Source organism: Suricata suricatta, chromosome 1, assembly GCF_006229205.1.
Source record: "Suricata suricatta isolate VVHF042 chromosome 1, meerkat_22Aug2017_6uvM2_HiC, whole genome shotgun sequence".
Taxonomy (NCBI): Eukaryota; Metazoa; Chordata; class Mammalia; order Carnivora; family Herpestidae; genus Suricata; species Suricata suricatta.
The window spans coordinates 126108972-126125103 of NC_043700.1; the positions used below are offsets into that span (position 1 = coordinate 126108972).

At 42.5% G+C, this 16132-nt stretch overlaps 1 protein-coding gene across 10 annotated transcripts in view; it reads right to left on the minus strand.

The window, feature by feature from the left end:
• The window catches only part of AFF1 (AF4/FMR2 family member 1), a 211735-nt gene that overhangs the window by 93130 nt on the left and 102473 nt on the right, over positions 1–16132 (minus strand). For 8 of the 10 annotated variants that reach the window (XR_003910455.1, XR_003910450.1, XR_003910457.1 and 5 more), the window contains 2 exons: positions 15314–15434; positions 14005–14925 (listed from right to left, as the gene is read on the minus strand). Coding sequence is in view for 7 of the 10 variants with exons in the window: in XM_029943456.1 (XP_029799316.1) it covers positions 14005–14925; positions 15314–15434 (1042 nt within the window). In the remaining 3 variants the exon portion in view is untranslated. Of the gene's footprint in view, positions 1–14004; positions 14926–15313; positions 15438–16132 lie in introns of those variants that run through there. The other 2 variants (XM_029943437.1, XM_029943445.1) reach the window with 1 other exon arrangement.

Here is a 16132-nt window from a genome sequence, read left to right on the forward strand (position 1 = left end):
ATTGACAGAGGGGGAAAAAATCCTATCCAACAAGAAAAAACAGTTTGGGAATTCTCCAGAACAGTCAAACCCCAGTTCCTAAATAGTACCCTATGCTAAATACACTTGTATATTTGTACAGTATAGAAGCCTGTACCCTATAGAAACTCCAACATGAGCTGCCCATAAAACTACAGGATCAATATTGCTAATATCGGCCTTTTGGGGGAGGGGGGGAGGGGAATCTCTGGGGCCACCCAGGAGCCAAAGCTGTTGTACCCCTTCCTTTCTTCCACTTCCTGTTTCAATCAATAAAGGCTGTTCATATCATAAAAACAAAAACATGTACACATGTTCCTAAGATCAAAGGAAGGAAAGCAGCTCTTCTTTTTGCTGAACAGGGCACTGAAAGCCAATTTTCCATTGTTCACTTTAAAAACAAGAAAAGCATTTTTGAATAAAAGATTTTAGAGAATATGCTACTGAACTCAGTACAGGAAACAGCATCAGTATCCAACTGGTAGGAATTCAAATCCCTTTTAAAAAAGAATCATAGTATTTTAGAGCTGAGAAGAGCATGAAATGACTACCCACCTCCTCATTTAGGAAAACTAGGTGAGCCCATTTCTATCTGGTGACAAATAGAGTAAGAATCCATGTTCCATGGTTTTGGGTAGTAGGAAACAACTTAAAAAAAAATTGTTAAGTAGCCTAACATTGTGGGGGGTGGGGGGTCCTTTAAAATATGAGTAAGTGTCTGAATCATATATCTAAAGGCTTATCAGAAAACATCTCCATGTTTGGAAACAAAGGCAAAAGGTAAAGAAGTGGGACCAACTTCACATAACTTCTTTTAAAAGTTTCCAAATCAGGGGCTCCTGGCTGGCTCAGTCAGTAGAGCATGCAACTCTTGATCTCTGGGTTTTTGTTTTTGTTTGGAGAGGGAGAGAGAGAGAGAGCAGGAGAGCACTCCCACTGGGTGGGAAATGGTCAGAGGGAGAGAGAGAGGAGAAGGGCAGAGGGAGAGAGAGGATCCCAACAGGCTCCACACTCAGTGCAGAGCCTAACATGGGGGGCTGGATCCCAAAACTCTGAGATCACAACCTGAGACAAAATCAAGAGCCAGACACTCAACCCACTAAGCCACCCAGGTGCCCTGGTCTCAGGGTTTTTTGAGTTTAAGCCCCACACTGGGCACAGAGCTTACTTAAAAAGAAAACAAAAACAAAACAAAACAAAAAGTTTGAAAATCAATTGCCTTTTACTTTAACTAGATACCATTAAATACATTTCATTATAAATTCTTCTGAAAAGATAGGTCCTTTGCATGTCTGGGTTTTCATCCACTGGATCTGCCCAAAGGAAGGGACAATCATAAGAATATAAAAATACTTGAACACACAGAGAGCACGGACACTCGCAGGGCTCAAGCAAGGACTGGGAAAAGCCAGCGGGTTTGCCCTAAAGGGTCAGCCAACTGTTGCAGAAATGCAAAACCTATGCTGTTAATGCCTATAGGGAAAAAAAAAATAAATAAAAATCCAGATTTCAATGTGAAGTATATTAATTTTCAGATGCTGGCAACTTAACCAATACAGCATACAAGATGCTATCCCTTTGTAGGTGAGCATTCTCCAAATCTGGCTTTAATGCTTCCTTGTCTCACAAATGGGGAAACGGGGAAATACGATATTTGGAAACATGCTCACTTTGAAGAGACAAAATCTCTTTTTATACTACGCACAGCGCCACATACATTATGGACATCTTCAGTTCCCTCTGCGGGACTGTGAAAAGGCCCTCTGTCTGGGGGACACAGTACGAGGCAACCTGATGGCTGCATGCGGTGACCGTCTCCTGTTGGCCATATGAGCGCCTCAGCGGACTGGCATATGCAGCCTGACAGATCACCAGAAACACAAACCAAGTAAGCAAAACAAACCACAGTGTCGTTATTTTACATGACTTGCATGGAATAAATCTGTGAACTATAGGTGAGTCATAACATAATAAAGGACTCAATCAGGTTCGGAACAGCACACCAGTGTTTTCCCTGTCGTAGCAACTAGTTCACTGGCATCTTGGAAGAATATGAGGGACATAAAGAACCCTGCTGTCTCTGTTTTACTCTTTCCTGCAAGATAATTAATCTTACTAGAAAATTAAGCCCAGGTTGCCAGTCGGGCATTTTCAGGGTCAGTAATTCTTGAGTTACTAGGATACCAACTAATGATACCCAAGTGTCCTAAGAAGAGTTAATGCCCCTACCAAAATGGTTAGCTCATTCCCAAAAATGTCATACATGACAGATATAGAAAAATCTCCACTTTCCAAACTTTATAGTACAAGTAGGTAATGCAGAAGACAGAAAGGAATGAGGACTGATGACCAGGAAGAGGGAGCAGAGTGTTCTGCGTGTACGAAGAGGTACAGGAAATGTGATGAAATCTTAGAGCTGCTGAATTTGAAATGCTTGTGCAACACCAACACGAAAACCTGGATGAAGGGATCTAGAGCCGGGGGGGGGGGGGGGGGGGGGTTTTTTTTTTTTTTTTTTTACAAGTTTTAGGCCAGAAAAACCAATTTGGTGGTCATGAGTGTGTCAGCATTTGAAATCTGTGTGCAGATGAGATGACCGGGAAAAGGATGCAGAAGGAGAAAAGATGGTTGAAGACAGAGCTTGGGGAAGACGTGGGACGGGCAGCCTCCAGAGGGGAGTAAAGCATGTGTGGAGAGGTAGGAGAGGACCCAGAAAAATGAGGGCAGTGTTTCAGCGGGTGGTGGTCAACAGTGTCAAAACGCCATAGAGCAGGCTATGCCTCAAGAGTGCCCCTTGACTCTGACCAACCATCAGGCATCCACTGGAGGCAGCACAGTGGAGTGATGGGCACAAGTGAGCCCGCAAAGGGTTTGGAAACTGGCTGGGAGGAGAGGAAGCAGGCACAGAATGTTTACCTGCTTCTTTCTCCTGAGCTTTGGCTAGGAAGGGAACAAGGAAGGGGAGATGAGAGTAACACAGGGATGAGGAAAGGCTGGTTGCCCTATAAGCTAGGAAAGGGCTAAATGTAACTACAGACAGTGAGGAAAGAGGCAAGTGATGAGGGAAAGGTGTAAGGTAACCAAAAAGGGTGTGCAGGTGGAAGGCAGGAGAAAGATCACCTCCTTCTCGGAGACCAAAGGGAAAGAGGCATATGGAAGATGTAAATATGGATTTTGGGGAGGTGGGGGAAATCAATGTAGATGGAGAGAACAGAGAGATCTGATACCTGGTGGCCTCTTCCTTCAAAGGGTAGAAACCTCAGAGAAAGCCACATGGCCATCCACCATGAGCATACCTGAGTTTTAATCATTTTCTCATCTGAGTCATAGTATCAACAGGAAGGCAAGGCCACGTAGAAAATCAGAGCTCTTAACGCTTCCAATAAAAGTGTTCCACAAATGATCATTGCTCCACAGAAACCGTGTCTTGTGGTAGAACTAGGAGCCAAGGGTCGTTGTGGTTTCATGCCCCCATCACTGCCACTTAGGAACTTAAATCATTAAACCTCTTAGAGACTCATTTCCATGGCATGTAAAATGGTAATTTGTGCCAACTGCCCTAACTCACAAGGTTGCTGTAACAATGGAGACAGAAACAAATAAGCAAGTGCTTTGGAATTTTTTGGAATTAAAAGGGGGTAGTGTGGGGGTGGCAGTAAAATATTTTCAAGAGCAGAAGTTTTTATGAAGAGAAACATTTACACCAGGAATTGCCAAGGAATCTGCCTACAGGCGTGAGCGAAAACCCCCTGGGCTATCAGCAGGGCAGTGGTGCCCTCCGGTCAGCAAGCCAGTTCTTTTAGCAGTTCTTGATCCTGTCTTTTCCCCCTAAGCTCTTCGTTAGTTTATTTTTAACACTTGTACAACCAAAATTTTAGGGCTTTATTCACCTAGCATCTTAACTGGGAATTCCTGGTCCCCTTGATCTGATTCTACCTACATATCTTTTAAAAAAAAAAATTATGTTTGTTTATTTTTGAGAGAAAGACACATACAGCATTGAGCAGAGGAGGGGAAGAGAGAGAGGGAGACACAGGATCTGAAGCAGGCTCCAGGCTCTGAGCTGTCAGCACAGACCCTGACTCGGGGCTTGAACTTGTGAATTGCTAGATCATGACCTGAACTGAAGTCGGAGGCTCAACCGACTGAGCCACCCAGGCGACCCCCTACCCCAACCTACATTTCTAAAGTATACACCAATAAACAAGAATGGGTTCAGATTCTTCCTACCTTCCCAACAACACCAACGTCTCATATCCAAATTCTACCTATTTCCCTAAAGCCTAGTTCAAATTTTAACTGTAATCACTCTACCACTCATTGAGCTGTTACTATGTACTAAGTACTGTTTTAAGCATTTCATATGGACTACCCTCAATCTAGCAGCCCCGCTACTAACAACACAGCCAAGTCAAGTCTCACCGAATTATAACACCATGCTGGAGTGTCTGCCATCAACCCAAGTAATTTCTCCTTTTTATTAAGCACCAGTTCTTGGTAACTCAGAAAGAAACTAAAGAATTTCACAAACTGGCCCCATCCTCACTATGCAGGCTCATCTGCCCACTGCTCTGCTCTGTCTCCACCCAATCTTTTTGAACTATAGGCCCAGCCACTCTTGCTGGGCTCCTCACCGCGTCTGGCCTCCATGTTCCTTTTCCCCTGAATACTTGAGCCTGGAATGCACTTTTGCCAATACCCAAACCCGAAGTGCTACAAAAGTCAACTCTAAAAGAATGTACAGCTTCATCTTTTGAAAGGCAACTTAATATAGGGGTCATAGTTAAGAGTGTGGACTCAAGCCAGACTACTTAGATCTGGATTCCAGAGCCAGCACTTAAGGCCTCGGTAAGCCTGGACAAATGAACCTCTCTGTAACTCTGTGAGTCTCTCAATAAAACTGCAATAATAATAGTGCCTACCACATGGGATAGTTGCAAGGATTAAATGAATTAAGGCACATAAAGCATTTAGAACTGTTTCCATCATAAAGTAAACAAGAAAACAGTGTGAGCATTTTAAGACTGTAATTAGTGGGGTGCCTGGGTGGCTCAGTCGGTTGAACGGCCCAGCTTCGGCTCAGGTCATGATCTCATGGTTCATAGGTTCGAGCCCCGCGTCAGGCTCTGTGCTGACATCTCAGAGCCTGGAGCCTGCTTCAGATTCTGTATCTCCCTCTCTCTCTGGCCCTCCCCTCCTTGCGCTCTCTCCCTCTCAAAAATAAATAAAAAACATTTAAAAAATTTAAAAAAATAAGACTGTAATTAGTGGTTCCATACTACCTTTTTCGTGCTGATGATAGTTTGTGTTTTTCTTGCACTATGTAATAAATATATTGTCAGTGTCTCTCTCTTTCTCCCATTAGTTCCCTTTATATGTAGTAGATGTTCAAATACTTGTCGAGTAAAGGAAGAAACCTAGAATGCAAAAATGTGAATCCTTCCTAACCAAACTGTTTCTGACAGGAAAAGAATTTTTAATATTTTAAAGGATGCCTAGATTATTAGAAACCAGGAAAAAAGAACTTTTTCATAAATTAACATGTTCTCAAGTATGAAAAAAATGTTGGGAGCAACATAAAAAACTCTACAGCACCAAATTGTTTTTTAAAACAATTTCCTCTTACAATGCACTAGCAAATATTTGCTTTGAGGCAGAGGATTTTAAAAATTAGGCTGTAAGGAAAAGGTGAATTTATAAAGCTTAAATTGGTGAGAGAAACTACAGGAAATCTGAACATGGAATGCTTTCTTCCCTTAATTCATGCAGTTCAATTCAAGCTTCAAATTCTTGTCCAATATATATATTTTCAGAGTTCTACTATTTGTAAATTGGAACCAAAAAACCTTAGGTGATTTATCTAAGGGACAGAGCTAGAAATAGGACCTCTAATTACTTAAATACTGAGGACCCTAGATTAAAACATTAAACCTCAAAACCCTTCAGCCAAAGGATTAAGGAGATTAGAGCAGGTTTGACAAATTACCACCGGGTTAGGGGGGAAAAATGCCGAGAGAAAGTAGGCCAAGCTTAAACAGGGAATGAAATGAAGTTCAAGAAAGAACTAATGGCGTGTGTGGACCCTGAACCTCTATGGGGGAAAAAAATTGTCAACCTAGTGATTTCAACAATTAAAGAAACGACATCAGTGTAAAAATAGCTGCTTCTAAAGTTCTTGGAAAATGTGAACACGCAGCAAAGTTAACCTCGGAAAATAACGATTTTCAAACAGATCTTGGCAACTGGAGAGGAGACATACAAGGCCAAAAAATAAACTTGTTATGATAACAGGAACCAGCATTCTCTCTTAAAAGGAATTCTGCTTAAATATCCCATTAGTAATGGTCACTCCCTCAAAACAACCAAAATCAAAACTACTAAAACTCAGTCATCAACAAGGCTCCCCTTTGGGTTTTCTGTCCCTGTAGATTATCAGTTGGCTCAAAATAAATCACAATTAATCTAGACAAGAGCTGGAATGACTCTGGTGGCTACGTGAGAGTCTGGGAGAGTGCACGGCCTGGAAAGCTTCTCAAGAGTTGAATGTCTACATTTTGGCAAAGGCACAATGTGAGGGACCCATGGGGGATCCAATAACTCTCCACAAACATCTCAAGTGTGAAAACAACAAGGAAGTACAGGAATTTCTTATCCTGGTACCAAATGTACTGCTGGCATTTTGAGAAGGAAGAGAACATAAAACGTTCAAAGAAAACAACTCCACTTAATCCCACCCAAAAAGATTTTCAAGGTTCAACTGTAGGCTTTCTTCTTTGGCTACTATAAGTAATTAACTCTATTATTCACACTAACTCATTTCTAGCAATTTTAGAGCTTTTCAAAAATGTCTTGCCTTTATTACTTAGAATGTTTCCTACAGAGTTTAAAGTGTTTCTTCAAACTCAAAAACAATTACCCGGATCAGGACATTAAAGGAGGAAGTTTCCACTCAGCTCTAAAGGTGAAACTGGAAATATGATTTTCTCTAGTTTGTAAATATTGGCTCAAAGGGGGGGGGGGCGCGCGCAAAACCTTCAAAACTATACATCATACAGAGGCAAAACAAAAAGTCCACAGGCTCTGTTTAGTGCTCAGGCTATTTGAAGCTTCTGCTCTAAAATTTCTGTCAGTTACTTGCTACTATATTTTCAGTTCTTTATTTAGCTATTTGAGGGCTCTAAATTTTAGCCAGTGTCTATCTAAGCAGATACAAGTTGGTTATTATTCAGTACTTCTCCTAAGATAGGAAGCATTCTGCTGCAGGCATCATCAGAGAGTTGTGTACACAGATAATCTTTCTGCTTTATCATTTTTTTAAACATAAACATTTAAGTCAGGCAGGTCTGCCCAAGTTCACAGAGTGCTACCTACTGGAATCTAATTTAACCTGCTATTAAATTACTGTTACTGTAATAAAAAAAATTACTCTTGCTGTAATGAAAACATGTTTAGAAAACTGAGGAAAACTAGATACAGTTGAATCAGAATCTTTCTGCACAGGCTTGCAAGTGTTACTGTACGAGAAAGGAAACCAGGAACAGGAGGGAAAGAAAAGAGTCCTGTTTGGGGTCCTACTCCCTTCTCTTCCCTGAGGCTACTCTCAAATCCTACTCCAGAAGAAAAACCCCATCAATTCAGCAGGATCCTTTAGCCTGAGGCCCACATGGCAGACAGGGACCACTGGGCAGACCAGGATATTTTAACTCTGCTGGGGTCTGTTTTCAGCTCTTCTGGTGCATTTCTAGGCCCTACAAATTCTTAAGCCTACCTGTATACCTGATGAATCAATCTCCCAGGGCAGGGGGATTCTGAACCATTTGAATCTTTAGCAGGCTTCCCCCACAATGTAATAATTCCCTTTGATCGACAGTACTGGGCTTCGAACCCAAGAGGACCTACACCAGTCTCAGCACATCACGGGGCAGGAGCCAGGGGCATATGCTGTTCCCTCTTCCTGGAATGCTGATGCTTCCTAACCCCTAGCACACCTGCTATGGTCTGAATGTTCATGTGCCTGCAAAATTCATGTGGAAATCCTAAATTCATGTTGAAACCCCATAAGCGAGGACAGTAAGAAGTGGAGGCTCTGGGAGATGCCTTAGTCATAAGGATAGAGAGAGCCCTCACGAATGGGATTAGTGCCTCATAAATGAAGTTACCCAGAGATCCCGGCCCCTTTCACCAAGTGAGAATCCAGTGAGAAAATGCCAACAGGGAACTAGAAAGAAGGTCTTCTTGAGAATGTGGTCATGCTAGTGCCTTGATCTTGGACTTCCAGCCTTCAGAATAGTGAGAAATTTCTGTTGTTTATAAGCCACCCACTCTGTGATCATTTGTTCTTAGCAGCCCAATCAGACTAGGACACTTTTGTCACTTTTACTCACTATTCAGGTCTTGCGTGAATTCTTCTCTGAGTCCTTCATTCTAACCTGCAGTCCCCCTTTATCCCTCTTATTATAGTGTGTGGATTCTCTTATAGTGCTGGCCACAGTTCTTACAACTTGATCTGAGTGATTATTTGAATAGCGTCAGTTCTTGGGGTGCCTGGGTGGCTCAGTTGGCTAAGTGGCTGACTTCGACTCAGGTCATGAGTTCATGATCCGTATGTTCAAGCCCCGGATCAGGCTCTATGCTGACAGCTCAGCACCTGGAGCCTGCTTCAGATTCTGTGTCTCCCTGTCTCTCTGCCCTTTTCCTGCTCCTGCTCTTTCTCTCAGAAGTAAACAAAGATTAAAAAAAAAATTTTTGTAGAATAATGTCAGTTCCTAATTAGACAGTTAAGGTCCAAGAGGACCAGAACCATCTGTTTTGCCCACCACTGTAACCCCATCCCCAGCACTACACCTGGCACATAGCAGTGCTCTAGATATTTTAGTTATAAGTTGTGGAATTCAGGGTGTACAGGGGAGAGGGTGAACTTCTTAACTCTACAGAGTGGTTTATCAGCAGGGCACATACGATAGACACACCAAAAGTGAACCACCTGAAGGGTTAGATCATTTTGTGATAGGGAAATTACTCTTTTCAACTTTAAGATAATAAGAAAACTAAATATGGAAGGAGGAAAGACCGCACAAATGAATGTAAAGTGAAATCACTACCACAGAGTTTTCCACTGTGGATCAATTCACACTGTTAGGCTGGCAGTTTATTGAAAATAGAAGGTGCAGTTTAAGAGTTGCCATGAGTCAAGGTGATCCAACAATGAATTCACAGATGCAGGTGACATCTGAGTTTTAGAAATTAGGTAGAAGTATTTGGTAATATAAACCATTCCTCACTGATGCCATCAGAGGCCACAAGGAAATCAGAGACCATCGGGACTCAAAATCAAACTTACCCTAGAGGGGTATGGCGTGGGACCACATAAGGAGACAGAAGCAGTAGCAAATTTAAATTGATAGTAAATTCTGCTACATTCCAGTAAGTAAATTAAGATAACTATACCATTTACAGGTATACTTCAAACTCTTCAGTGAAAAAAAAACTGGAAACCTATCATTTCTACTATTCTATAAACAGATTCTCAAGTTCCCACAATGACCTTCAGTTTTTGTTTCTGAAGACCCAGCCTGTCCTCATTTCTTCCCACCCGCTTGCCCCTGGCCACAGGTAAGCTGAACCAGAAAGGGCTTGATTCAGGGACTTTTTGGGCAGTCCAGTCCCCAGGCTTCAAATACCTACGGTATGCAAACACAGCCCAAAGTTTTCGTTTCCAGTCTCAAGTCTCTCTGAGTCAGTCTGCTATTTATGACTGCCAACTTGCTGTGTCTACCTGGACGAATGATGGCGTCTCTATCTCAGTATCTGATCTATTCAGAGCTGTTGCCCTTCCCTCCAAACTTGCTCCACCAAGGTCAACCCCACCTCAGTAGCAGCTACCATCCCAGAGTCCATTCCTGTCGAGTTAAAAAGAATCCTTGATGCCTCACTTTCCCTCACCGCAGGCTCACTGCCATCTCCAATCAAAGCCCCACCGACTGCCTGCCAAAAATATCCAGAATGTGCCCAGTGTGCACCGAGCCCACTCTCAGCACCCTACTCCAAGCCATCATCATTTCTCAACCCCTAACTGGTCTCCCTGCTTGAACCCTTGCCCCTTCAAGCCATTTGCCACTCAGAAGCCAGGGGGTTTTTTTTTTCCCCCCAAAAAAAAAAGATTTATCACTGCCCTGCTCAAGTTGGTTCAGTGGTCTCCATTCCTACTTAACAAGGAGAAGAAGAAAGATCACAGAACTGAGGGTTCCAGCTCTGGCTCTGCTACTAACTATAATAATTCTTGGCAAAATCAGGTGACTTGCCCCTCCTAGGCCTTACTGCCAAATGAAAGGGCTGTATGTTTAGCTTTACAAATCTAATATTCTAAATCCAACATACGATTTAAAATGCCCATCTCAGCATATTCCATCCATTTCTCTGTTTCAATAAGTCGTCTATTTCTTAAATCCTTTATCTAACTACCATCCCCACCCATCATGGGGTCCATGCTCAGAAGCCCAACAGAGAGATACCACAGCTCCTCTCACACCTGTTTGTTATCTTTAGGAAGAAAGGAGACAGCAAGGAATCTCCACCTTCCATCTGGGCAGGACCCTCTCCAATGTGGCAACTCTACAGCTGGAAGGCACCCACAGAAAGTCACCGAGGCCTGGCAGTACACTCACACGGGTCATTTCACCCACTACACAGCTTCCAGCTGATAGAGAAGGAAAACGGACACATCCCCAGAAGGCCAAGTGCACATTTTTGTGAGCCAGGCCTCTATGTGGTCATGATACTGACCTGTTGATCACCTGTTTCTTTCCTGTAGATTTTAGGAAAGTCTAACTTCTAACTGTGAGAATGACTTATTCCAGGGAAGAATACCATTTCTTAGGAGAACCACCTAAAATACACAAACCATGTTCACCTCCCACAAAAGGAGGGGGCTGTGTAAGGAATTCACATGCACGTGGCTTGAGAAGGAAAGAGAGCCAAGCAGACAAGACGATTTTCCCAGTTCAGTTCATCTTTTAAAAATACTGTTTCATGGAGGCCACGGGGAAGGGGGCGGAGGTGAACAAACAAACCGCAAAACCCTCGCACTCAAAAAGCCAGGAAAGAAAACCTCCCCTGACTTGCCTTAGGACAAATTAAGCAAATAAAGGAAACCGCTTAGCTACCCCCATAACCCTTCTCACATGGGTACCAACAGCCAATTTCCTCTATCCCCATTCTCTATCCTTCTGCCCCAGTGCCACAAACAGTCCAAGAACATTGCTAATATTCCGGTCCTAAATTCAGAATTTGCCAGCTCTAGGGCTAATTCCTGCTTTCTCTAATCCCCCCTCTCTATGCTTCCCTTTGATTCATGAGAATATTAAAATGTGATATTTTAATTCAACCTACAGTTTTTAATATTTACTTTGAGGAGAAGGAGAGAGATGGGGAGGGGCAAAGAGAAAGAAAGAGAATTCCAAGCAGGCTGTCATCAATGCAGAGCCCCATGCAGGGCTCGATCTCACAAACCATGAGCCGAGAGCAAGAGTCAGCCTCTTAACCAACTCAGACACCCAGGTACCTCAAATCCAACCTACACTTAAAAAAAAAAAAAAAATATATATATATATATATATATTTAAAAATACCCATTTTATCAGGTGTGTGAAGAGCAAGTTAATGTTAAGTCTGTGAAATGTGAGATATTAGTTAAAAGGGCTAAACAGATCCAAAACCTAGCCAGAGAGCACTAATATCCCTGCTTCCTAGAAGTATTCCCCCTTCATTTCAAGATCTTCACTCTGAATCCCCCCTCACACAGGTTACCCCAAGCCCTCCATCTCCCCGGGGCTTCAAGGCGGGAGTCACCACACCTGCCACCAGCCGGAGAACCCTGAGCAGAAACTCAGGAGCCACCATGCTAAAATGAATGCTGACTGGGAACACAGCACCAGCCCAAGATGAAAGGTTTGCATCTACTCAAATTGTTGACAGCAGATGGCCTTGGGCCAAGGAAACCCCATGCTCCAATCACCAAACCTATGGAGGATTTTGTTTGTTTCAAATATCCACTCAGAAAATATTCAAGGGCCTCTAGCATGGTCCTATGGCCTAAACATATTACATCTGAAGAGCTTTGAGACCTGGGAGAAATCTCAACGTGGCTTATGTTTTTTTCACCAAGAAAGCAAAAAAGTTAACCAGGATTCTCTCCCTTGGAAGGTCTACTAGAAATCCTATTGGTTGACTTTACCTAGGTTCGCGGCTTTATGAGTGCCATTTGAAACTTTCTCCTAAGCACCAAGCAGCACACCTCTTGGACTCCACTGACCTCTGTTTCATGTGTGGAGGCTGATGTACACACTGACTGTCATCTCTCCCGAGGCAGGACCAGTGCTTGCTTGGCATCCCACCCTGAGCTTAAGCATATGGTCGAGCATTTGGCCGACAATGCAAATATTTGCTAATTTGTCTTAAATTTGTTTAAAAGCTATTTTTAATTGCATGGTTTTTTGTTTTTAAAGAAAATATGTTTAAATTTCCCCTTATCTGTTTTTTAAACTAGAAAAAGTTATTTGATCAACAAGGCAAAGAAAATCCCACTGAATCATCTTCACTGTCTGAATTATAAGGCAGGCTGACCGACCATTGGGAGGGAAGATCTCAACTCATTTCACTCTGACTTAATTTTCTGCCCACCTTGCCCCCAGCACAGCACCGTTTAGTAACCATCTCATTGTGGTGAATTTTCATAACTCACAGGGTTAAGGGTAGAGTTCTGCCATTCTGGTTGTTTCTACCACTTGCTTTCTTCCCGCTTTCCCATTTTCCTCAAACAAGTCACATGGTGAGGACATCCAGAGACACTCCATCTCAACAGCTGACTGCAGACAGAGCCATAAACTCCTCTCTCAACCAAAAGCTGACACCCCAGAGAACAGATTTTCTTCCTTCAAGATAAGGGTTATCTTCCCAGCTAAGCATCCTGGAGTCCTTTTCGGTTTTGTTTTTAAACCTTAAGGAATTTTACCTTCTAGCCCTAGGTAAGGCTGATATCTGGGTGTACACAAAAGCCTTTGAGCAATGGATATGCAAATTAGGATGCTTATACAATAGATGTGACTAAACCAAGGACATTACCGTAACAGATAAGCTTTAAGACCAATTCACTTCAAACATTTCACTTTGCACTACTAATCTGAATTTTGGAGTAACTGGTGCTAATTTAGAATTCCAGTGATAAGATGTGTGCTGATTCTCTTCGTTCAAACACAATGCTGCCATTTATTGAAGGGAGCAGAAAAAGGAATTTTTTCTTTGTTTAAAAAGATAGAAGTATTTTGGTTACTTGAAAAAGCCAGAGTTGAATAACATTCTGTATTATATTTGTGACTCACTCTCAAATGAGATATCACCACACTCCCACTCTTCCTTTTTAGGTGATAAATAAAAACAGAACTTCAGTTTCAGATTTTCTTATAATTTACAGAGAAATCTTTAGAATCTTAGAAATGCTTTGCCTCCAACATTTTAACCTCTTACTTTTTTATGGTTTGGATCTCAGAAAAACTAAGTGGGGTAGAGGAAGTATTAAATCCCCCCTTTTTTTCTCTACAATGTTAAAGTCAGTGTTCCCCCAAATAAACAAGTAAAAACAAAAACAGCAACAGGTCAAAACCTTCCTGAAACTTTCTTATGATAAATACCATGACTGGGTTTAGATTACAAAACACAGCAAACTGTACTCATGATCTCTACATTTTACAGCATATAAGTTATGGCCCAATAAAAATATTTTTTAAAGACCTTCTTGAAAATCACATTTCAGTATCTGTCATCAGCAATCCATCTCAGACCTGAGTTCTCTGTGGGTCAACAAGATCCCAAAGCCAAAAAGGAGTCTCACAACCCGAAAGCCACTGACACCCCTGCCCTCAATTCTCCAGGATTTTCCATCTCAAATTTTCCTTCACAGCAGAGTTGCCCCAGATACGAAATTTCACTCACCTCAACTGACTGAGAAGGCATCTTCAGCTTGGTGAGCTTGGCTTTGGCAGGCACTTTTAAGTCTGTTTTTTCAAAGATCTGCTGCCGGTAGTCCTCCGGCAGTGGTTTCAGTTCAGGAGACTCACTTGGAGCCTGATCTTGACCATCCATGGGCCGGACATAAGCCGTGGGCTTCTGCTGCATTGCCACAGTTTTTGAAGGGAGGGGAGGAGGAGGGAAGGTCTGAGAAGGTGGCTGGGGAGGGGCTACCCCAAGGCTGGCAACTGCCACTAAACTGTCTTGAGGGGTCTCTCTATCATGGACCTTGACCACTAGGTCTTTGGGAGATTTGGCCGGACAATAGCCTTTATTGTTACTGTTACTGCTGTGAACCTTGTTGCTTCCTTGTGTCCTGGGAAGAGTTTGCTGGTTGGAATGTACAGGTGACAAGGGCGCCACTGGGGAGGGCAAGGAGAGCAGGGGAGAAAGCGCCCTCTCTGGGGCAGAGTCTGTCACCAAAGCACAGCGGTCTCCATCAGCTCTTCGGTCACCTTTTTTGTGATGAGCAGAGCCGCAGCCCTCCTGACCGAGGCGATCTTGGGTCAGGTGCTGGCTGTCTGGTGGGCCATAGCTTCTGACATGAGGATTTGACATTGGTTCCATTCTTGGCTGTGCCATCTTTGGATTGTGGCTGATGTTGCCAACAGGAAGTGGTCCAGAGGCAGGAGTGTTAACAGGCTGGTGGTGGGCACTGGAGTGGAAGGGGTGGGATGGAATGCTGCTCCCCTTCTCAGGAAATGAAGGATATCTTGGCTTTCCCAACCTATTTTCAGAAGCATCCAAGCAATGAGGGTGGGATTTGGTACTGAGGAACTCCTTCACTTCTTCATAGTTTCCCAACATGTTCTGTATTCGACTGGATAGCTCATCACCTTTTTCTGTCTGAAAAAGAAAAGACAGCAGAGTTAGATACCAGGAAAAAAAAAAAATCTAAGAAAACCACTATTTAATAAACAATGTTACATAATACCACGGGGCGGGGGGGTCCCCCAACTTCAATTTAATGTGTGACAGAAAACATGCAATTTAAACTCTGTTCCCCTGTTGAGAAGGCCATCATGGACAAACATTACTAAAGACAGGAGACTGATGTTACAAAAGACTATAAACTTTGGTAATTTGCATAACAATGTTCAGAGAATTTTCATAGTTTGTTTTCAAATACAACCTAAGTTTTCTTGTTTTCATATTTATGACCTTTGTTCAAACTCATTTTCATCACAGAGTTAAATATGGTGATAAATCAGACTTTCTAGTATTCAATAAATACCTTGTAGGGTGCTCCAAAAAGGGGGATCTTTTCAGGAAATGCCTCTTTCTCTTGGTGAGCTTCCTGGTTGCGTCTTTCCTTCTCTCTAATTCGAAGCAGGTTTCTGTCTTCATTGTACAAGCTGTTTCAGATGCCACAAAAGAATAAAAACAATAAAATTTATCGTGTCCAAGTTTTGCTATGCATATGTAGATGTGTGAAGGAGGCCAGGACAAGTTAACAAGAAGGTATGGCAGGGGAGATGTTTTCAAGAAAGCCTAAGTCCCTCCACTCACTCCTGGATTAAGGCTCTGACCCTCCGGCTGTGGGTCCTGGCTCCGGAAACCTAAGCATTCACTCCGGAATACTGCCTTCATGGCTCAGGACTGACTCCAAGCTGAACAGTCTTTTATAGGCAGTCATGGAACAGAGACAAGATTAATGATATTTTTACTTTCAGCTTGTAAAATATGGGGTAGAGGTAGAAGCTTTTCATCTGACAGAGTCAGCAGGATGTGAACTTTAAAAAGGCTGTTTTCCTGGATCAGTATTATACATTCTGGAAGATTAAAATCAAAAGGCTTATTTCATAATTAAAAGATTACCAACCACCCAAAACAGCATTTACTTTAGTCTCAGCCTATTCTACTGGGAGTGTCTTGGCATGTAAACCCGAAAAGATAATTTTTATTTCTTCAAATGTCAAGGATGGGAAAGTCCAATTGTAGATGTCATCCCTACCTACCGAAAAGTCTGATAATCTGCTTGCCCTACTTAAACCACATTAAAATATATCCTAAATCATCAGCCCTGGCACTAAAAGGGTTAAAAATGCAGTCA